Source organism: Lissotriton vulgaris, unplaced genomic scaffold (assembly GCF_964263255.1).
Source record: "Lissotriton vulgaris unplaced genomic scaffold, aLisVul1.2 SCAFFOLD_2288, whole genome shotgun sequence".
Classification (NCBI taxonomy): Eukaryota; Metazoa; Chordata; class Amphibia; order Caudata; family Salamandridae; genus Lissotriton; species Lissotriton vulgaris.
Window position 1 is genome coordinate 197,531 of NW_028253704.1, and position 22,825 is coordinate 220,355.

General features: G+C 45.5%; 1 protein-coding gene across 1 annotated transcript in view; it reads left to right on the forward strand.

Annotated features, from left to right (window-relative positions):
- Nucleotides 1-22,214, forward strand: part of GIT1 (GIT ArfGAP 1) — a gene marked incomplete at its 5' end in the record, with an annotated part of 206,661 nt that extends 184,447 nt beyond the window's left edge. The window contains one exon of the mRNA XM_086951454.1: nucleotides 20,173-22,214. Within this exon, the coding sequence (XP_086807580.1) occupies nucleotides 20,173-20,385 (213 nt within the window). The remainder of the gene's footprint in view (nucleotides 1-20,172) is intronic.
- Between the last annotated feature and the right edge of the window lie 611 nt (nucleotides 22,215-22,825).

Below are 22,825 nucleotides of genomic sequence, written 5' to 3' on the forward strand. Positions count from 1 at the left end.
AGGGATGCCAGACTACGATGGATTTCTTTTACAGCAAATAAGTGGCAGCCGATATGGGCACAATTGAAGGGAGGATGAAACACTTACCATCCACTTGTCGACAATACCAGCAAGTATTGGTGTTCTCCTGCACTTATAATTCAATAGCAAGACTACATAATGTGTTGATATTTGACTGACATTATCTACATTATATTAATGATGCCAGAGGATGCTATGAAATATTTGACATGACAAGATTGTGGTTGAAAGTGGTAGCTAGGTCTAGACTGGATCTGGACGTCAAATAAACCTGCTGAATTTGTACTGATTTAATTTTGCTGACACCTTTATACATGTAGCAGTACCTGCAAGTTGTCAGGAGGCGTTCTGATTTTAGTTCTCTTCTAGGCCCAAAACAAAGCCTTGATTTAAAGAGTCATCTGCCCTCCTTTTGTTCATGTATCATCCTGGCTTGAAGCCATCTGAAGCCTAACTCCTAGATGCCACTAAAATGGAAGGAAATAAAGGTGCACAACTTGTTCCCACTTCACAAGTGCTTAAAAGAAACTATTGGAGGCAGGTTTTTAACTTTGTTCAACTACTTGTGCCTGCACTGTAAGGACGGAGGAGTAATTATGCAATTATTTATTTAAATGGCACTTAATAATTTGTTTATTTAATTCTTTTATGGTGCTACTCATCACAGTGTAGTGGGTCATGCACTTCACGTCACACTCACAGGCACAATAAATCATGTGTGCGCAAACAATGTGGAGGAAATGTTACATAAGAGAATGAGTTTGGGTTAGGTATAACATATCTGTACTTGTTTACATTATAAATTAAAAATTAATGGCGAGGGAAACAAATTCAGGATATAAAACGTAACAGTTATTGTTGTCTGTACTAACAGTGCTTTAATAATTCCAATGGGGAACTCTTCTTTGCAGTATTAGAATAACAGATTGAGGAAAAAATCAATAAGGATCTAAACCCATGACCTATAGTTTGCATGCAGCTCCTTGATGCTGATTAATCACTGTGCCGTATTAGAAGGCTTGCAACGTCTCAACTGGAAGTAACAAAGTGACCTCAGTATCAAAAGCAGAAGCCCACTTACCTCTCTAAACAAAATACCAATGTGTGATCTGTATATAATACGATGTGCAAACACATTAACCCTCTATTCTACTTTGAGTCAAAACTTTGACTGGGCAAAACACAGAACTCTCCCAGAACTGTTAACCACTATATATATCTTCTCGCTATTATAATCCCTTCCAAATTGCTGTGCATACAATGATCTCTGAAGACAGTTTCTGATGGATACATCTGCCTGTGGATTCCTCACCTTATGAATAGCCCCTGCGCCAGCATTCCGCAGAAACTTTTTCCTAGCTCTCCACGCCGACTAGGTAGTCACAATGCCATGGCCCGCACGCGGCTCCGCATGACGTCACTGGAGCCATAAGAGGACCAAGTCGGCGTGATGATGTCAGTTTCCTTTTTTCCGTGCTGTCAAAGCTAACGGTTTTTCTGGGACTCTCCATACTTTCGTCTCAATACTTTGTATTTTGGCGTGTATATTTCTGTGTTTTTGACATGTCTGCTCTGAGGAAGTCAGGCTTTAAGCCCTGTAAGGAGTGCAGGGTTCATATGTCGATCACTGACTCCCACGAGGACTGTCGGTGGTGTTAGTCGTCAGATCACGACGTCGAGGGCTGTACATGCTGTAGAAAAATGAACCCGAAGGCCCTGAAGGACAGGAAGCCAAATTGTATATGGCTAAGGTGAGAAAAGAAAAAAGGGGTCGTAAACGTTCGAAGTCAAGATCATCGACTTCTCATGACTCCAAAAGGAAGCATAAGAAGAAGAATGGATCTCTGTGCTGTTCGTCGAAGACTGTGGTTTCGAGATTGCCTTCTCCAGCACCTCTACGTCGAGAAAAGGACTTAGTTTCTCCTTCTCCTTCAGTGACTCCGGTTCATTCCCCATCTTACACGGGAACTCTGGCGCAGTCACCGATGCCGAGATTTTCTCCGACTTCGGAAGGTTTGTCGAATCCGGCTGATGGTGAGGTTCCATCGGCTCCTGTGGTTTCGCCTGTGGCCCCGGCGGCTCCGTCTCCACAATTTCCGGCACTGGGTTCGGATCCATTGCATTTTTTTAATGCAATATATGGTGTGTTTGCTAGGGCCTCGTACCCTTCAGGTGCACCTTCGGGTCCCATGGGTCCTTTGGCATTTAATTTAGGTGTCCCTCACCAGTATCCTCAGGTTCCCTTTGTGCCTTTCGTGTCGCCGTCCTGGCTGTTTCCGGCTCCGAGGATGTCGACGCCGTATGTGCAATCCCGGCTACATCGCGTGAACCTTCTCGGATTCGATCGGCGACGGTTGCTCCTGCAGATCCTCCTTCAACACCACTCCGGAAGACATCAACGCCGCAACGGAAGATGCGCTTAAGAAGAGAAGCGCAGAGGTTGATAGAGGAGGAGCAGTACCAGGCTGAAGAGATGGAGGAAGGTGAAATTTATGATACAGAGGATATGTTTGAGGGCTTGTGTGAGGCAAGTGGACTTGATACCTCCCCGGAGTGGGACTTTGCTTCACTGAAAGCTTCCCCCTCTAAAGAAGTTGCTCCCTACCATACAGTGATTAGGAAGGCCGTGGAGCTCTTGGATCTCCAACTTACCTTGGCGGAGTATAAACCTAATTTGTTATACAGCAGTGCTCTCGCAACCACAAGATAGTGTAACACAAATAAGTACAATAAACAGATATCAACAATACAATAGAAGCAGATTCTTTGGTGTGTTTCTTATCCCAGCAGGGCGAAGATTTATTGTGTCCAGACGTAAGAAATATCACAATATGCCGACACGTGTTTCGTCGTGTGCCGTAGAGTCAACACGACTCTTCAGGGCTTAGGACTCAACTCCTGGGTGTGGGTTGAGAAAAGTCTGGAATTGTGGTGATGTATCACGTAGGTAAACTCGAGAGAGACACTGGGATTATTTATATCCAAAATTGTTGATAGGTAGTAGTAAAGTATCCAGTGGAGTTATGAGCAAGACGAGTGATCTCCACTCTTTTGAAACCCTTAGGGCGTGTTAATAACTTCAGGGTTAGAACACTGAAAAACGATGTGTATCAGGTGTTGACCGGGAGGGGATCCATCAGTTAGGAAACTTCGGAAAACTGGTACGTTTTCTCGAATGGCGGTGCGCCGTGGTTAGGAATCCCTCCTCCGTTGTTTCCCGGTGGCCGTCCGCTCTCGACAGACGGCCACCGGGAAACAACGGAGGAGGGATTCCTAACCACGGCGCACCGCCATTCGAGAAAACGTACCCGTTTTCCGAAGTTTCCTAACTGATGGATCCCCTCCCGGTCAACACCTGATACACATCGTTTTTCAGTGTTCTAACCCTGAAGTTATTAACACGCCCTAAGGGTTTCAAAAGAGTGGAGATCACTCGTCTTGCTCATAACTCCACTGGATACTTTACTACTACCTATCAACAATTTTGGATATAAATAATCCCAGTGTCTCTCTCGAGTTTACCTACGTGATACATCACCACAATTCCAGACTTTTCTCAACCCACACCCAGGAGTTGAGTCCTAAGCCCTGAAGAGTCGTGTTGACTCTACGGCACACGACGAAACACGTGTCGGCATATTGTGATATTTCTTACGTCTGGACACAATAAATCTTCGCCCTGCTGGGATAAGAAACACACCAAAGAATCTGCTTCTATTGTATTGTTGATATCTGTTTATTGTACTTATTTGTGTTACACTATCTTGTGGTTGCGAGAGCACTGCTGTATAATGATCAAATAGTCTCTGACTTCTTAGACGGTTAAGGGTGTTTTTCCGCCTGCTCTTAACGCACCACATAGCCACCCATTTCATACTATACACAGTAACGTTAGATTTGAGGCAGTGCGCCCCAGATATCTGAACTCCTAAAAAAAAACCCTAGCAGCTCACTTTATAAACCTAATTTGCTCACAGAGGTGCTTCATTCTCCATCCTCTGTGGTTGAGCCACTCTTGCCATTCAGTGATGCCTTAACTGAGCCAATCCTTGATGTGTGGGGCAACCCTCTGCAGTTTCAAGGTCGGTGTCCAGAAGGTATAGGCCTGCTTCAGAGGATCCTGTGTTCCTTTCGTCTCATCCTTCGCCTGAGAGTTTGGTGGTGTAGCAGCTTCTTGTTCCAAGTAGTCCACAGGTGCTTTTCCCCAGGTACCAGCTGAAGGATTCCAAGAAGTTGGAACAATCTGTAAAAAAGGTCTTCTCATCCACTAGTATGGCTTTGAAGTCCACTAATGCTACCTGTTTGTTGGGTAGCTACATTCATGCCCTTATGGATTCTGTTAAACAACTTCTTCCAAAATTGTCTGAGGAAGATCGGGGAAATTTCAGTGAGGGGCTGGCAGACTCACAGGCTGCGGCTCGCCAAATCATCCAGTCTGGCCTGGACACAGCGGATTCGGTTGCCAGGGTGATGGGTTCATCCATTGCAATGAGAAGGCATGCGTGGTTAAGGTCTTCTGGGTTTTCTGCTGCCCTTCTCGATCTACCTTTTGATGGGTCTAGACATTTAGGAGAGAAAGCTGATTCTGCTCTGCAAAGATTCAAAGACAGTAAGACCACAGCGAAATCCTTAGTTCTGCAGACTCAGGCAAAGGGTTATGGCTATAGAAGATACTGTGGCTTCGGGAAGTCTTCCTTTCGTGGTTTCCGACTGCAATAGCAACAAAACCCTTATACAAGTCCTATACGGGCAGTGCTTACTTTGTAAAATATTAAGTGCAGGTGCTCAATTTTTGGGGGAGGCCACACCCACTTCCATCAGCTCCACCCACTTCCTCCGGTGCCTACACCCACTTGCTCTATTGTCTCCACCCACATCCTCAACTGCCCTTGCTGACTCGCAAGTACCAGAAAACTAGCACATGGTGGCAAAGGTTCATTTAGTGGATCCTGGCGAGACGCAATATGGGTGCCTCAATGTGAGATGGTGACCGAAGTGATGCCGGATCAGACTGGACAAATGAAGCAGCTTTGTTAAAAACCCTCAAACCAGCCCTGCTCACTTTCTCATCCTATTGAACTATCTCCACATATCCATTATCGTTTATCCTTTTCTTCTCTGTTGCACCTCTCTCAGGTCACTGTAGCTCTACCATCCACCTGCCTCCTCTTTCTTTCTTGAAGCCTTGCAAGCAATTGAGATTTGCGTGTTGATTTGTTGAACGCTGCTTGCGCTTGCAATTATAGACCGCATGCCGCCCGCAAACCAAACCTTAAAGTGAGCTTCCCAGTCTGAGTGCAAACTTTCCAATCAGAACGCTCCTTATTTTAATCCCACAGCAATAGTTCTGTTATAAAACCTTGCAGTTGCCGGCTGGTGACTTCTCTGGACTTGATACAAATTTAATCTTTGTAGCATGTCTGCAAAAATGAGCTACAAAACTCTTTGGGGCCTATTCACAGAACTAATCTGAGCCAAAATCCTAAACTTACTACCTTTGGTATTCACAGAAGGCAGTTAGTAGTAGTAAAGTTAGGACTACTAACGTTACTACTACTAAACTGAGAAAAAATCCTAAACTTACTACTTTTGGTATTCACAGAAGGCAGTTAGCAGGAGTAAAGTTAGGACTACTATCTGTTCGAGGCATGTGGGCTGCTGAATTCATATCTGTGCATAGATCGCCGCCTAGTGTTGGGTCCGGATGATTGCACATTGTTGTCCTGGAAGAGTCTTCAAAGTATCACGAGATAGGTGGCTCCTCCCCCGGACTACAGTGCGCATGGGCATCCTCTCCATCCTTTTTTCCGCCATTGGGTTCGAATGTACTTTTCTTTACTCAAGTTCGGAAACTTTCTAAAGGCCAAAAGGCCTTCGGGATCGTCTGTATTGCTTCGATCGGTGCCGAGTTCTTGTTCCAGTTTTCTTGAGCAGGACGTCGAAGAGAGCCGTGTGGCCTTTTCGACACCGGAGGCCTGATCGTCGATGGAACGGAGCCCGTTCAAACGATGCCCCCTATGTAACTCTAAGTACCCGCACATCGATGTACACCTGGTGTGCAACAAGTGCTTTTCACCGGAGCATGATGAGAACAACTGTCTAGATTGTGCTCGATTCAGGTCGCAGAAAACGCTTAGACTCCGACCCGCAGCGAGGCAAACTATGTCGAAGCCGGCACCCGACCCAGTGAATATCTTCGACGAAGACGACGATGAGGTCGTCGAGACAGAGGATCCAGAACAGCAGTCGGATCCCGGTTCGGAGCATGACTCCAACTATTATGAAGAAGACTAAGACAACGTCGAATATGAAAACGTCGTCGAGGTAAGGGACGACGTATCCCCCATCGGAGCCGTTGATGACGACTCGAGCGATGAACCAGGCCCACCAGTGGGTACGGGGCCGGAAACAGACACTCAGACTTTCGAAGGCTCAGGTCGAGGCATCGCCAAAAGGCCTTAGCTGAGATCATGAAGAACATTCTATAGCCCCGCGTCAAGGCCCGGCTAAGAATACATCACATGAGCCATCGGTTCCATTACTCAAAATTAAACCGAAAGCCGTTGAGTCAATAACGAAACCGAAAGTGCTGCAAACAGTCTTCGGGTCGAAAAGCTAGAAACCATCGGAGTCGACGAAAAAGTCAGGTGTCGACGACCCTGTGGGGTCAAAAGTAAAGAGTGTCGAACGGAAGATCGGTGCGCTGAAGTCAGCCACTAAAACCAAGCACGTCGACGGACAGCGACACAAACAAGGGACTCGAGTCTCGGAAGTCTCTCGATCCGAAGCATCAGGTCGACAGGCCACAGCTTGTTAAAGGCCTCGAGTCGAGAGTCAGGACCGCCTCGAAGGACCACGTTGAGTCGAGGCAGAAGACCGCGCCTCTGACGCCACAAGCACCGAAGTCGACGCAGGGCCAAAAATTTATTGGTGAAAAGGCAAAGTCGGTCGGGCCTACATCGACGCCGGCACCGAAGAAGGTCAGTCTGTCTAAAGACACTATGCCACCGATAAAATTTGGACTACCACCGACTGCACCACCCAAGGCGCTCGATCCAAAACAAGGCGTCCGAGCACCCAAACAGGTATCATTGGGGAAAAAGGAGTCATCCTCTAGAAGAGGACGTTATGTACCAAGGCCCTCATATGATGACCAGTCGAAATTACATATCGACTCCGAATCTGGTAGACTTACTATTTATCAAAGGAAAATCAGGTCGGAAAATCCTTTGGAATCATACAAAATTCCACTCAAAAAGAAAAGGGAGTCTGCAACATCACCTGTCCTTTTTGAGACTGTGAGGTACCATGGCCAGGACACTTCGCCATATTCACCCACACACACTACTGAGGATATGGGGTATGATGATGATGAACAATATCATTACCCTGCGGACACTGATCAGGATGACCAAACTCAAGCCTGGACAGAACCTGCTGACCAGGGGGAAATCACAGACTATTCCTGATACTCCCTCTTATCCTGTAAAAACTTCACCAAAGGAAGATACAGCTGCGTTCAATGCTTTGATTGAAAGGGCAGCACTAAATCATGATGTGGACATGCATGCTGACCGGGTTGAAGAGGACTTCCTGTTTGACACTTTCTCCACTTCAGAGAAATCTGTTAAAACTTTGCCAATGCTGAAGGGTGTCCTTAAACACGCAGGGGACATTTTCAAGGAAGCCACTAGAGCAAGGGTTATTAACCCCAGAATTGAAAGGAAATACAGACCGGCGCCTGTGGACCCTACATATATTAAGGGACAGCTGCCGTTAGACTCTTTGGTGGTCTGAAATGCTCGTAAGCGCGCCAACTCACAAACTACGGGTGATGCTCCTCCTCCAGACAAAGAATCTAAAGTACTAGAAGCTTCTGGGAAAAGGGTGGCTGCTCAAGCAGCTAATATCTGGAGGATTACTAATACACAGGCCCCATTAGCCAGATATGATAGGGCACATTATGACACTCTAGAGCAACTTCTACAACATTTGCCGGAGGCCTACAAGGAGGGAGCAGAGATGCTAATCCAAGAGGGTGAACTCATATCCAACGCATCTATTAAGTGTGCGCTGGACGCAGCAGACACTGCAGCCAGGGCCATCAACACAAGCGTCATGCTCAGGAGACATGCTTGGTTGCGCATCTCTGGATTCAAACCTGAGATTCAAACGACCGCCTATGCGATCGTCTAGCCCGCCAACCAAGATGGCGCCTAGTCACTGGCCCGCTTTCCCAACCACTCACCCAAGATGGCGGCTAGCGCCGCGATGTAAGCCTCCCAGGTAGCCCTACTCACTAAATCCCACAAATGCGGGTGCGTTTTCCAAAAATTAACGTGCAGGTAAGCCTCTCTAATTCACCCCCCAAATACAGGCGCGACTGCGCAAATTACAGCACTAGCCCGAAACAGGAGCAAAAGCCAAGCTATGGCGATTAGAATTAGATTAAAAGAGCTGGCAGAAGCAGTCACACGCGTGCAGGTTCTAAGAGAACCTGCACGCGTTGTACGTGGGCTACGTTGGACGCATGAAGGGCAAGGCGGTGCACAAGCGCACTTTATCCAGGTGGATCATCTTGTGCATCAAGATTTGCTACACTCTGGCTGGTAAGGAGCCTCCTGAAGGCATTAGAGCTCATTCCACAAGGGCTAAATCTACTTCTGCCTTGTCCTGGGGTGTTCCTGTGTTGGACATCTGTAATGGCCGCAACTTGGGCCTTCCTCCACACTTTTGCGAAGCATTACTGCTTAGATACTGGGAAGATTTTTGGTATAGAAAGGTGGACACCCTCCTCTGGGGGTTGGACTGCTGTGGGATTCTATTAATAAGGTGAGGAATCCACAGGCAGATGTATCCATCAGTAGAACAAGTTACTTACCTTCGGTACCGCTTTTTCTGGTGGATACAGTATCTGCCTATAGATTCCTCACTGACCCACCCGGCTCCCCGTTGTCCTCCCTTTTATACCTTAAAAGAGGTATTGGTTAATATGGTTATTTCATATTGTCATTTTGTATTGCCTTTGTGTAGATTTATAGGAACTGCTTGCGTTCTTTTGTTTTCATATTTTACTTTGCACTGGGTGTATTTGTGTGAATACTTTGTACTATCTGTGCATTGTCTCTATGGTCGGTCCGCCCGTTCGCCTCAGAGGCATGGAAAAAATGGGTGGAACTGACATCATCACGCCGACGAGGTCCTCTTATGGCTCCAGTGACTTCCTGCAGAGCCGCATGCGTAGCCATGGCATTGTGACGACCTCGTCGGCGTGGAGAGCTAGGAAAAAGTTACTGCGGAATGCTGTCGCAGGGGACATTCATAAGGTGAGGAATCCACAAGCAGATACTTTATCCACCAGAAAAAGCGTTAACGAAGGTAAGTAACTTGTTCATCTTAACCATATCAGATATTTTAAATGTAGCTCCTTTGTGGCAAGTTATGTAAGTTAGAAGACATTTAATGTTGTGTCCTTGTTGCAATTTCTTTGCAGCAGATTCTTTTTTTTTAAATAAGTGTGCAAGTTGACTTTCAGACTTTTCAGTTTTTCAAGCTCTGCCCCTCATGACTCATCTCACTTTCCTCTGCACAGCTTGAACCCTAATGTATAGGTTCCTATAGTAAATGTTTTCCAGTTCTAGCACTGGATTCTATGCAAATATTTGATTTTACTGTGCCTTCCTTTTCTCCAGTATAACATATGAAATCACCTTAAAATACATGAGTTCAGTATGTATGGTGCACAAAATCCTCTTATGTGTTAGTTTAATAGACTGTAATGTTGATCCGTGTATAATAAGAGTCTAGGCTATTTACTGGATGCAGAAGAAAACTGACTGGCATCTTGATTCGTTGTCCGAGAGAGAGGCCTGAATGGGTCTTAAGTTCTTTAAAAACAAACATTGGCATAGCTAATCGGTCTCGCCTTTGGGAGCTTATAAGTGTTTAGCCATGCAACACTTGATGTTGTTGCACCAAGGATATTGTGCTGGATAACTAAACACGTATAAGCTCCCAAAGGCGAGACCTATTGGCTATGCCAATGCTTGTTTTAATACTTGTTCCCAGCCACATCCAATCTTACTCTGTGCTCCTGCTCCTAGGTTTATAGCCTAGATTTTGAGCGTTTTTGCCTCCCCATGCTCTATGAAGCCTCCAGTGAGAAGGGCGCAGACGGTGTCAGGAATAACTTCACGCGCGCGCTGCAGACAGTGTGATAAGCATCCTCCAGTCAGGGTGACACTGCAGGGTCATGACCCCCTCCATCTTTGCATAACTCATCTGTGCGGAAGTGCACGTCGCGTTGAGAATGCCTACTCTGCTGAACACCCCCTTTTCTGTGGCACTGCAGACGGGTTCATATACATCCTTCCACATGTCCTAGTGCACACAGCTCCACAGATAGCCTTATCAGTATATCATCAGTGCGCACACAACCTCGGTTGCCAGCTGTCTCGTACATGAGAGGTAGCTCACGCAACAGCATCATAAATCTTCCATGTCAGTGGGTCGGTGCACACAACAGCACAACATTGATCCTCCCAGCTGAAATCACCCAACCACAAACCTTGCCCCATTTCTCAGGCAGTGTCTGGGCCGGGGTACGCAGGTTAATGAAAGCTGGGGTCTGATATGGCATTTCCACATCTTAAGATGGTTCAGTTTGTGATGCGCGCACCACAAACCACATCACTACAAACAAACACCGAAGTGAGCCCGTCCCTCCTGTGCACTCCTGCCTCCACCTGGCGCACGCCTCCTGCCTGGGCCCTAGCTTTACCCGCGCAGCCTCAATGCTATGGCTCCCCGGCGACCACAGAGCTCAGTGTCTATAGCCCCGTTCTTGGCTCCCTCCTAGCTTCTGCTTTTGAGATTGGCGGTGGCCACTGCTTCTCGGTTTCCACAGGGTGGGCTAACCGAACTGTGTCATCTCAGACTTCTGCTGCAGAGATGCACAGGGCTCTCCCCGTGCCACGCAGGCGAGGTAGGACATGGTGAGGCTGAAGAGTCTGGATGGCTGGCCAAGCACAGAGACTCTAACGAGTATGGAGACATCGGGGTCATTACTGACAAGTCTGTGGGTCTATGAGGTAAGTGACACCTCCACAGCCCTACCGACCTCCGGTGCCACGGCCTGTTGCAAATTATCCAGCTCTTCCTGCAGTTAAAACCACCTCTGATGCACACGGATGCAGAGGCACGCTGTGGGAGCCAGGCACAATGCCACTGCATCAGTGTCCTGCAGTCCTTCAACAGCGTCATCAGTGACAACAGGCCCTCCTCACCCCCAAGAAAGAATAATGGGGTTTGTATTTGCTGAGAAATCTGCAGGGCTCGTCCCCTCACAGCCAATGCTGCCTCTTCCTCCCCATGCACACGATGTGTCCTGCAGGCTGAGGACTGCTTCACTTCTTCCTTGACAGGACAAGGAATTCAAGGAAAGCAGCGTTCCGCGAGTGGTGCGTGCGAGAGCGAGCACCAGGCCATATATTTTGAATTTTTCAGCCCGTGTCTGGGCACGATAATTCAAAACATATGGCGCCATGCAGGTAATCGCAAGCAAGAAGCCACACATGCACAAGCATGTGTGATGAGCTTTTTGAAGCACTTACAATAAGTCTCGCAGCAGCGCATGCGCGCTGCTAGGCGAGACCTAAAAACTATCACTTTTAATAAAAATCTCTCAGTGAAGTCATGTAATCTGATATACTAAGCTAAAACTTTAGAGAAATACCTTCTTTAATTTTGAAAAGGCTTAATCACATTTATACCTGTGTTTGTTGCATAATTAACATTTACCTCTAACATTTTCAAAGCTCGGATCTCACAGTGAAGTGAAACCATAAACTTGTCTTTGCGCTACTTATTAATGTATTGGCTCATGCACTTCTTATTGTAAATTAAAGGCAAAGCCACCTTTCTTTTCTCTGAGTGCCCATTCGCCCCCTGCATCTTCCTCATCTTCATGCTAATGGCACTGTTTGCTGCCATCACATCTCAGGGCATTTCGGCCTCCCTTCCCAGCTGGGTTCCTGAATCTTTGTTGATGTGCAGCAGATTTAACAACTGATTTAATGCCTTTCACACGTGGGCCTTTCTGAAAGACGTGCATTTATTTAGACACAAAATGCTCTTGAAGGGTTTGAGTTGCCTGCGCACACCATAAAAGACACTGGGCACTTAAAGGAAGCAGGGTGCACAAGCAAGTGCTCACCCCGGAGGGAACATGGGTTATTTCAAGCACAGCCCCTTGTAGAGGAAGGAGCTATTGAGCAATATTTGGCTTTGACAACTACGCCTAATGTTTCTCAGGAAGATTGGGATTTTTTGGGTGCTGATATCTCTGTTGAGGATATTCAAGTGGCTTTACAAAATTTACTCTCAGGGAAGTCTGTAGGGACCAATCAAACCCCTTTGGCGTATTATTAATCCCAAATCTGCTTGAGCTGTTGCTTCAAATACAAAAGGGCCACAAACCCCAGTTTAAAAAAACCACCAACATCATAGAATTTTTGAAGAAAGGTAAAGCTTCTTCTGACCTAGGTTCATATCGACCAATTACCTTCATAAATAATGATATGTATATTAAGCTGTATTCCAAGATTCTAGACCTGCAGTTGAGTAGCATTATTGCCAAGCTGGTCTCCCCGAATCAACACAGCTTCATCTTTGGGAGGGACAGTACTGATCATGTCTGGTGGGATCATGTCTCTTTGGTACAGCTGATGTTGCAAGCGAGCCAATGGCAGTGGCCCTGTTGGATGCTTAAAAAACATTCAACAGGTCACTTTGCATTATCTATGGAAACCTATGGGTTGCCTTTGACTAGGGAGGAGGTATATTACGGAGGTGCAGACAATTTATCACAATCCTGTGGTCCGGCTTCAAACGATGAATGGGCAATCTGGTACAAACCAGATTTTGAGGGGTACAAGACAGGGGGTGTACTTGCTCTCTCCTGCTTTTTGCATTGTACATTATCCCCTTTGTTTGCAGGTTAGAGGCCAATATTGCTGTGCCATCTATCAGACGGTTTGGCTGGGAGAAAAAAATCTTACCCTATGCGGATGATATCACAGTAGTGACTACAACTCCGTATGCAGCAATACTGATGGAGAAAGAGAAAGCTGCTAAATTTGGTGAATTTTCAGGTTATACTTTGAGCTCAAAAAGATGCAGATTGTAGTGAATAGGCGAGTAACTCTACAAGACTCGCCGGTAGAGGAACAAGCAATTTACCTTGGTATTACTATTAGTGCTCACATGAATCAGCTAGTTGTGAGTAATCTGGCACCAATAATGGTGAAGGTAAAACCGGTTCTGCTGAGGTGAAATAACTTACATCTATCTATTGCTGGTAGATTTAATATTTTAAATGTGTTTTTTTTTTTACCGAAGGTGCTGTATCTTTTTCGCGCTATCTTGCTAGAATTTGAAAAAGTATTGTTCAAAGCTTTAGAACTCCTGCTCTCCAGATGTATCTGGGCGTATGCTAAAACAAGGAGGGCTATTCGATGTTTCAGAGAGAGGGGAGGGTGGGCACTTCCAAATTTGAAACTCTACCATAATGCTGCTGCTTTTCATTATGAGATCTCTTTTTGGAAGGGATGCAGAGGGGCGGGTGCTAGTACAACATGTATCTATTCGGTAGGAGAACGTTAGGGGGGTCCATGCAAGCCATGCCTTATTGGAGTCCCCCAGGTGTCTAGTTTTCAGCAATGTGTGGGTTTGGTAGTTTCTCGATATGGCTGCCGAGCCCAGGGCCAAAAACCCAGGTGACCCCCTTGCAAAACCAGGTTATTTTGTGATAGGTAATTTTGATGTTGCCTCAATATGTTTTGGGCCCTTGCCTCGCAGGTACTTGCCCCACCCACGCAAGTGAAGTACCACTTTTATCTGGAGACCTGGGGGGGAATGCTGGATGGTAGGAAAATTGTGTTTTTTTCTGATATTAGAATATTATGACACAGTAATGCAAGACAAATGCATGACTATAGTCACATTTTGAGGTTTGCAAGGCATTCTGAGTCAAAAAATAAAATTGGGATCCATGAGAGGCACACCAGCCAGCACTCCCCATGTTTTTTGGTTTACAGAAATATCTAAAGTTTGAAAATTTTCCATAGTCAGACTACACCTTAGCACTGAAAGACAGATGAGACAAATATAATAATAATAATGCCTATCCATCTGTTCCTCAAGTACACACACATACTGGTTGGATTTGACACAAGGGTGAGTGAAAGGTTCAAAATGTATATTCTATTAACAAGAGATTTCACAAATAGGAAATGCACTGTTCATATTTAAAAGGTTAAAAACCTGAACCAATGATTTAGAGCTTGTGTGCTGTAAAGCCACGGCAAGGGACCAACCTCTTTACAGGCTATTCACACACCTTTCATACGTGACACACAAGACCATTCACACTACCAGCCGCGGGCCCAGCACATTACCACATTCATTTCAACCGACCGCGTCATTCAAGGTTCCATCTCTTTCATTGTACGCCCACACGACTGACACCACAATCACACCGGCTGGTGGTTGACCTAGTGTGTGCAGTGGCGTTTGACTAGCAGCCAAATGCCAGCCCACACAAACAGTCAGCCAAGCACCAACCCACCTACACTGCCAGCCTACGCATACCGCCACCCAAGTGCCAGCCCGTGCACACTATCAGCCACGCCCCAGCCCACGCACACCGCCAGCCAAGAGCCAGTCCAAGCACACTCATCAATTTTTTTTTAAGAAGTAAGAAAACACAAACCAATTGGAACTAGATACAAAACTATAACTACAAACAAAACAGCGGTAACTAAAGACATCATTCTGATGCCGACCGTGAAACTGAACAACTACATAAAACCATAGAGAACAGGCAGCACACTATTAGACTCACGGTTGCTCCCAAAAACTCTTTTAAGTGTGATACATTCTAAAACAAGTGGGCACACACAGCCCAGGATTAGAAGGACAATCAGCACAGTGCATACAACTCTCCTTCTGCAAACCTCTGCGCAAACAGACTTGACATCTCTTACAGGGATTGGTGTTTTTGGGGGATGGGAGGACTTAAATCAGGAAAGTGGCGATCTTTCAATCCAGCCACTCCCTCCACCATTCCAATACTAGGGACACTTGCCTGTTCCACTACAGCAAGGCTGCCTATCACAGACTCCTGAAACTGAACAAAAGTCATCTTTGACGCAGGAAAACACTCCTTGAACACAACAAAAGCATTAAAAGTGGCTAAATTGAAGAGATGGATGGGCAACGTCTTATACCAAATGTAAGCCTTACGAACAGCAGTGTAAGGTTTCAACATCTGATCTACTCTATCAACACCACCCATGTGCTTATTGTAGACTACAGTGCACAGACGTTTGCGCACTTCAGCAACCTGACCCCAAACAGCCACAAGGGAAGTACTGTCATCATGGATGGTAGTCAGCATGTACACATCCCTCCTATCCACAAATTTCACAGCTAGCCGTTCCTCACTACGCAAGGCACTGCACTGTCCCCTCTGAAGGTTTTTGCAAACAAGCTATTTTGGGTAACCTTTACGGTTAGAGTGTATTGTGTCACAAGCAAAAGTGTCCACTTTGAACAATTCCTTAAACAATTGCACAGCAGTGTAAAAGTTATCAAGGTACTAATGGTGACCTTCGGTGACCTTTGTGACAGTTTAACAAAGGTCTCCATTAGTACCTTGATAACTTTTAAACTGCTGTGCAATTGTTTAAGGAATTGTTCAAAGTGGACACTTTTGCTTGTGACACAATACACTCTAACCGTAAAGGTTACCCAAAATAGCTTGTTTGCGAAAACCTTCAGAGGGGACAGTGCAGTGCACACAATTTTCTCTGAAACTCCAAAAGTGAATGGACAACCAAGTGGGTCAATAGTGGAATCCCTACCAGTGTACACCTGGAAATTATATTCATATCATGTCCTACTCTCAGACAACATATACATTTTAATTCCATAACATGCCCTCTTGCTAGGAATGTACTGCCTAAAAACCAAACGGCCCTTGAACAGGACCAAAGACTCTATTTCTTTCCCTGGAGTATATATCTCTGAAAATCGATCTACAAAGTGATCAAGAACAGGCCGAATCTTAAAAAGACGGTCACAGTCAGGATGATCTTGTGGCAACGACAAAGCATTATCAACAAAATGCAGCATCCGAAGCAAAAGTAGCTTCAGATCACAACTCATAATTGCAGGAAATATGGCCATTGCCATCAAGGGAATGGTAGACCAATATGAAGCCAGGGACGGCTTCCATTATCTAGCCCATCAAAAAAGTCAAACCCAAAAACTTCTTCATCACATCCAGATTTGTGAGAGTCCACCTGGTAGCTCTAGAGTGGGGCCTAAGTCTGGCACTGTTGTCCCTCAAATACTGTTCCGCATACAAATAATTCTGCTCAACAATCTCAACCAAAAATACATCATCCAGAAACAACTGAAAAAACCTGTATAGGCAAAATATTTTCACAATCCACTCTACACCCTGCATCACCCCTAAAGGCAGAGGACACCGACTGCACAATGTTTGGAACAACCCAGAGTACAGCACTTCCAGTAGGAACCCTTGCAGCCCCAGGCTGCAATCCCGGTGTCTCTTGATGCACGATCGACTCATCAGTGCCCTCCTCTAGAAACAGGCACTTCATCCACACTAAGAGTAGCTTCATCCGCACGGAGAGTAGCTTCATCGTCGGATGATTCCTCATGGACAGAAAACTCACTGCCAGGATCTTGCACTCTCTCCTCTCACTCAAAAAAACTGCCAGTCTCATAATCCTGCTCAGAGTAAGATTCAAAAAGCATACCAACCACCTGCTGAGCAGTAATTCTACGACTAGCCATAATCCTTACTAATAAAGGTAACTTGTCAAACGAGTCAACAAACACTTTGTGATAAACAAAATGTGGCTTTATCACTAAGACCTATATACTCCAAAACTATACCACTCACTTGCCAGAAGCAGCTGGACTCACCACCACCTACTCTGCACAGACACGGCAAGGATCAACAATATCCCACTAAAAAAAACAGAGAATTACACATAAGACCATGCAAAACACATTGCAAAGAATTTCAGGCTCAATACACTAACTAAATATGTATTTATTTATTTATTTATTTATTTATTTATGAAATTTATTAAGCGCAGTCAAATGCCCGAGGGCGTCTCGGCGCTGTGAATATGCTGCCATTATGACACCACTTAAAAAAAATACATTCATGCATGACAATAATGCTCATTTAGAGTAAACACAACTAAAATGTCTTTCTTACCAAATAAATGCAACTGCGCAAAACTGCAGAACAACCACTGCAGAGACCGCAAACAAGAATCAAAAGCTTTGCACTTGAATAAAATGGAGAAATAAAACATTACAATCACATATAACAATAATGCACTAGTCCACCCACAATCCGCCAGCCAAGCTAAGCGGTAGGTGGACCCTAAGAGCATAAGGTTGATCTGCCTTCAAGGGGGGCAGAAACCGCCAAAATATTCACCCCCGTAAAAGTGGGGCAGCCCTTGCCCAAGAGTCCACTCCCCAACACCAACATTAAAAAAAACCTGGTGTCTAGTGGCTTCTATCCACCTTGGGGCAGATGCCCAAACATATGGCTGATCTGCCCCCAAAAAGGGCAGAAATTACCACTATTATCTGCCCCATAAAGGGGAGCGACCCTTGCCCAAGGGGCCACTCCCCAGCTACATTTTAAAAAAAACCTGGTGTCTAGTGCCTTCTGTCCACCTTGGGAACAGATGGGCCCAGAAACATATGGCCGTCAGAAACGGCCACAAGAATCACCCCATAAAGGGGAGCGACCCTTGCCCAAGGGGGCGCTCCCCAACATCCAAAAACAAAAAATCCGAAATCCCTTGTGGCCCATTGGGCAACACACATTTTTTTTTTTAAATCAGCCGATCTGCCCCCCAGGAGGGCAGAAACGGCCAAAATAAGGCTTCCCAACGGGCCGCTCCCCAACATCCTTTAAAAAAAAAAAAAAAACAGAAATCCCTAGTGGCCTAGTGAGCCACACAAAATATAATAAAAATCAGCCGATATTCTCCCCAGGGAAGCAGAAATGGCCAAAATAATGGTCGTCAAAGGGGAGCAACCCTTGCCCAAGGGGCCGTTCCCCGCAAACATATGTGGACACAATTAATTTTTTTAATGGTCCGATCTTCCCCCCAGGGGGGCAGAACTGGCAAAATAATGCTTCTCAAAGGGGAGTAACCCTTGCCAAAGGGGCTGCTCCCGACAAAAATATCCCTGGTGGTCTAGTGGGGCAGAATGTTAAAAAAAAAATGATGGTCTTATCTGCCCACCAGGGGGACTGAAACGGCTACAATAATACTCTCCAAAGGGGAGCGACCCTTGCCCAAGGGCCCCTCCCCACAAATAAATCCCTGGTGATCTAGTGGGCACCTCTATAAAAATAAAATGGCCAGATCAGGCCCCCCCACCACCCACAGGGGGGGTAGACCCAGCCTAAACATTGCCCCCAAAGGGAAGCGACCCCTGCCTAAGGGGCTGCTCCCTGCAAACAGTAAATCACCATTATAATAAAAAATATATAACAATCCTCAGTGTCTAGTGGGCATTCCTGCTGCACGATCGCGCGATCATGCAGCAGGGATGCTCAAAAGAGGCATCGGCGGAAAGGAAAACCTTTTCTTTCCCTGATGCCTCTTTTGTTAAAATCCCACCCTCCTCGAGGAGTAACTCTCCTCCTTTGCTTCCAGCGTGTCCGGTATCATGTACGGACATCAGCGTGCAAGGCGTGCGGACGTCATCAGATGACGTTGATTGGGGGGCCAAGGAAGGGCTTCCCCTGCCTTCCCCGGTGGGGTAACATTAAGGGCAGCCCACAAGGTGAAAGTCCGCGCTTCCCCCGTGGGTGGGTGCTGGGATGGCCGGGAGCCATCCGATGCACGCGCCCACCGTGACGTCTCCCGGCCGTCCGATGCACTGAAAGGTATCCCAAATAGCCGAAGTAGTACTCTTATTTAAATCTGCACAAGCACTGGTACTGGTCTGCCGTCCACCTGCTGTACTGTTAGATTTTAAGGTATGGTAATCATTTCCACCAGGAGACAGGTAAAAATTGTAATACCAGTTGGGGACATTATTATAGTTTTTGTGGGTTAACACTTTTGTTATTACACTTATTACTGGCTTAATCTTATTTATATGCTGTGTGACCCTTACTGCTAGCCAGGAGTTAGCTAAAGGAAAACACTTATGATTGGACTGAGTGCGGTACCCCGCATTAATGAATGCAGTACTTTTGTGTTGCTTTTTTTGTATTATTTATTATCTACTAATGGATTGATTGGAGATACTTATTTTTGATTATTTGTGACCTTTTTCTCTTCCCCTATTCCCTTCTCTGATGATGTATGTTTGGAAATATTTTTTTAAAGTATAAAAAAAAAGGAAAAAAGGGCACAATACGGAAACATAGTGCAGTTTATACTGTGCTTAGTGCCCTAATAAATTATTGTCTAGGGATGTAACACATGGGTCTGCAGTACAGCTTTTCTCATGTACTTAAACCTTGGACTAGGGACTTTGTGAAATGTACCTGTAGGTAATTAAGAGCAGATGGGCATGTGGTCCACTCCTCCCCTCTCTTTGGATTCATTGTTTACACCCACAGAATGCTTTAGCAAACCTTTTGGCCCACACTATATAATACATGCAGACTTTAACTAGTGTGATCTGTTTCTGCTTCGTTATACAGAACTATAGCTGCCAAGTGTCACTCTGATGTAAAACTCTTGACCGACACATGAAATAAAATTCAAAAGACATTGCCTGTGTCTGCTTGTGAAACCAACACAACGCAAAAAATATTATTGGGTTGGAGTGATCAAGTTTAGAATTATGGATGATCAAGATTATATTATGCCGAAACTGTTATAAGTATAGATTTTATGGAGACATTTCAGATATATTTCAGGAGAGAAGAAGGTTTGGTAACTTTCTGAAGTAGATTCTGCTGTGCTTTGTATTCTACTCAAAAAGTTTATTTCTGTTAAATTATATTTTCTCTTCCTTACCTAAACACCCACCCCATCACTCTAAACAAATCTTTTTTTGCTCCAGAAACCTGCTCTCGAGACGGTGCGTAGTTCCCTGCGACTCCTGAACGCCAGCGCTTATCGCCTGCAGAGTGAGTGCCGGAAAACTGTACCACCGGAGCCTGGGGCGCCTGTGGACTACCAGCTCCTGACGCAGCAGGTCATCCAGTGTGCTTACGACATAGCCAAGGCAGCCAAGCAGTTGGTCACCATCACGACCCGAGAGAAAAAGCAGTGACTCGCTCTGCGCTCCCGACACACTCCCCGCCCTCCGCCTCCCTTCCACACCGGCCACCATCTTTCCAGCCAAATCGTTTATCCAGTTATGCCCAACTGTGGGCCAGGAGGAACACAAAATGCCCTTCCTGTGTAATAAAATGAATGCCAAGGATTTACGTTTCTGGCAGTGGGCGCCTCGAACTCCTGCACTCTGACTGCAAGAGGAGTCCCACTGCTGAAAAACTGTCGACTTTGATGCCAAACTGTTTTATATAGGTCCTATTTCGGAGGATGGGGGAAGGGCGCGTTTTGATTGATCATCCGCAAATATAGCCACCTTGCCAAACAAGTCATGTATCCGAGGATCCTCTGGAACAAAATCCATAAGGATCAAGCCGGTGGTCGGCCATGGACTTAAGTGTCCTTAAAAATCCACCACGTCATGTGATACTCAGCCGGAGTGCTCTAGCAAGAACAATTACAGTACCGGTGCCAACCTACTAGTGTCAACACGTAGCCTTGTGGGACCTGGCTCTGGCCCATCCCCTCCTATTTGATTAAAGAGGGCATGCCGCATTGTTCCTCCTCCACCTGCTCCCTCATCCTGCCATCTGGAGCGTATTTGAACTCCTGGTGTCAGAACGCACATGCGCAGTCTGATCCAGTATGTCTCTCTTCCTCTGTCTCATGTAAAGTTTCCTCGGTTTGCTCCGCTGGGGGGCTGTGGTGCTGCCATAACGCATGCTGGGGGCCCATGATGGGGCTTGCGGGAAATGCAAGTTGATTATTATTCAATGCCTTATGAAAGGATGAAATCCGCTCTTCATCTCCAAGGATAAGTGACTCATCTCCCACTATGTTCATGCCCACATGTCCAGGAATCAAGGGGTCCTATCCCAGGGGTTTCTCTGACAGCACACTGTCCATCCCGTGGTCCTATTCCTGTGTCTTTCTCTCCTCACCCTTCACACTTTCACAACGTCCTCTGGTTATTCTGCAACTAAATATTGGTGCATACGTTCCCCAACTCTTAATGCCCCATGAGCTACAAAGGAACAGCTAAAACCTTGTTGCAATGCCCAGGTGATTCAGTCATCTTAGCTGTGCACTGTACTTGTATTGCGTACATGGCTGTGCACTAGTGTATGCCTATATGATGGCATTCCCAGCCACAACCCTGGTTTATGCCCTGTAGCCTCATTCATTCACGGGAGTCTAGATACATCTCCCAAAGTCCTTGTCATAAGTTTCAGGGTTTTGTGGTATCCTTTTTCATCTAGGGTTCTTTAGGCTTTTGGTTGAAGGGAACCTGACACTTGACCTTACTACTTCTGTGGGATAGAGGGTTGGTTAGGGGAAAGGACTCATAAATAATGACGACATTAAGGACATCTTTCCATTCCATTTCCTCATCCCAGGTCCTGTTCATACTTCACAAATCCAGTTGGTCTTCTTACATTTCCCCCACACTTTTTATTTTATTTTCTTAATGTGAACTTCTGTATCTGGACTTGGGCAGCCTTACACTGGAATTCAAATATATAAAATATATATATGTATGTACATTTTTGTGAGCTTTAATGTATTGGATCTCTGAACACTGCAACTGCCTTGGTTTGTGCAGAAGAGTTGGACTTGCTTGAAGCTTCGGCACGATTGTAAGACATGTTTTTTATGTTTGCACTGGAGCTCTTGGGGTTGTGTGGTGGCACTGACCGCGATGAGATCCAGAAAGCAATGCCAGTCACTCGTGTGCCACGTGATACTAACAATTGGCACTAGGATGGAGTGAATAGCACAAAAAAGTCAAATAATAAGAGACATTAAACCATTATAACTAAATGCAAATCGAAGTGTACTTCTAATGTTTTGCTAATTTGTAGAAATTTCAAGGGAAAATACAGAAACTCAAGCATACTGTCGACCTGTTTAAGAATAAGTATGTTTAATATGAGTACTCCATACTAAACTAGTAGTTTAGGTCAAAAAGCCTAAGAATGGAAGTTTATTTTTTCCCCAGATTGTTCTTCCTCGTTGTGACTGTACAATTTGATTGAGCAGCTTGAAAGGGTTCACATTTGCATACTTGCTATGGTCAATACATTTTCCCATGTCTAGCTCAGTGAGTTAACATAGAATGTCTATAGAGCCAGACATGTCCTAAAAGATGGCTCAGTGATTTATGATTAGCTGACTTCAGCAGTAATCTGAAGATCACAAGTTTGAATTCCTGGCATGACGGACTCAACCTTCCATCTTTCCGAGGTCAGTGAAGTGTGTACTATTGAATTGTGCAATAGTATCCTCGTTTTATTTAGAGGGCATAGCAACAACAGAAAGGAGACCTGAAATGCTGACGAAAAAAAAATTATGAGAAGGTTAAGTCCACTTTAAAGTCCTAAATTCTTGACACAACGCCACAAGAAAGAAGTTAAACAGGACCTCAATGGAAAGAAGTA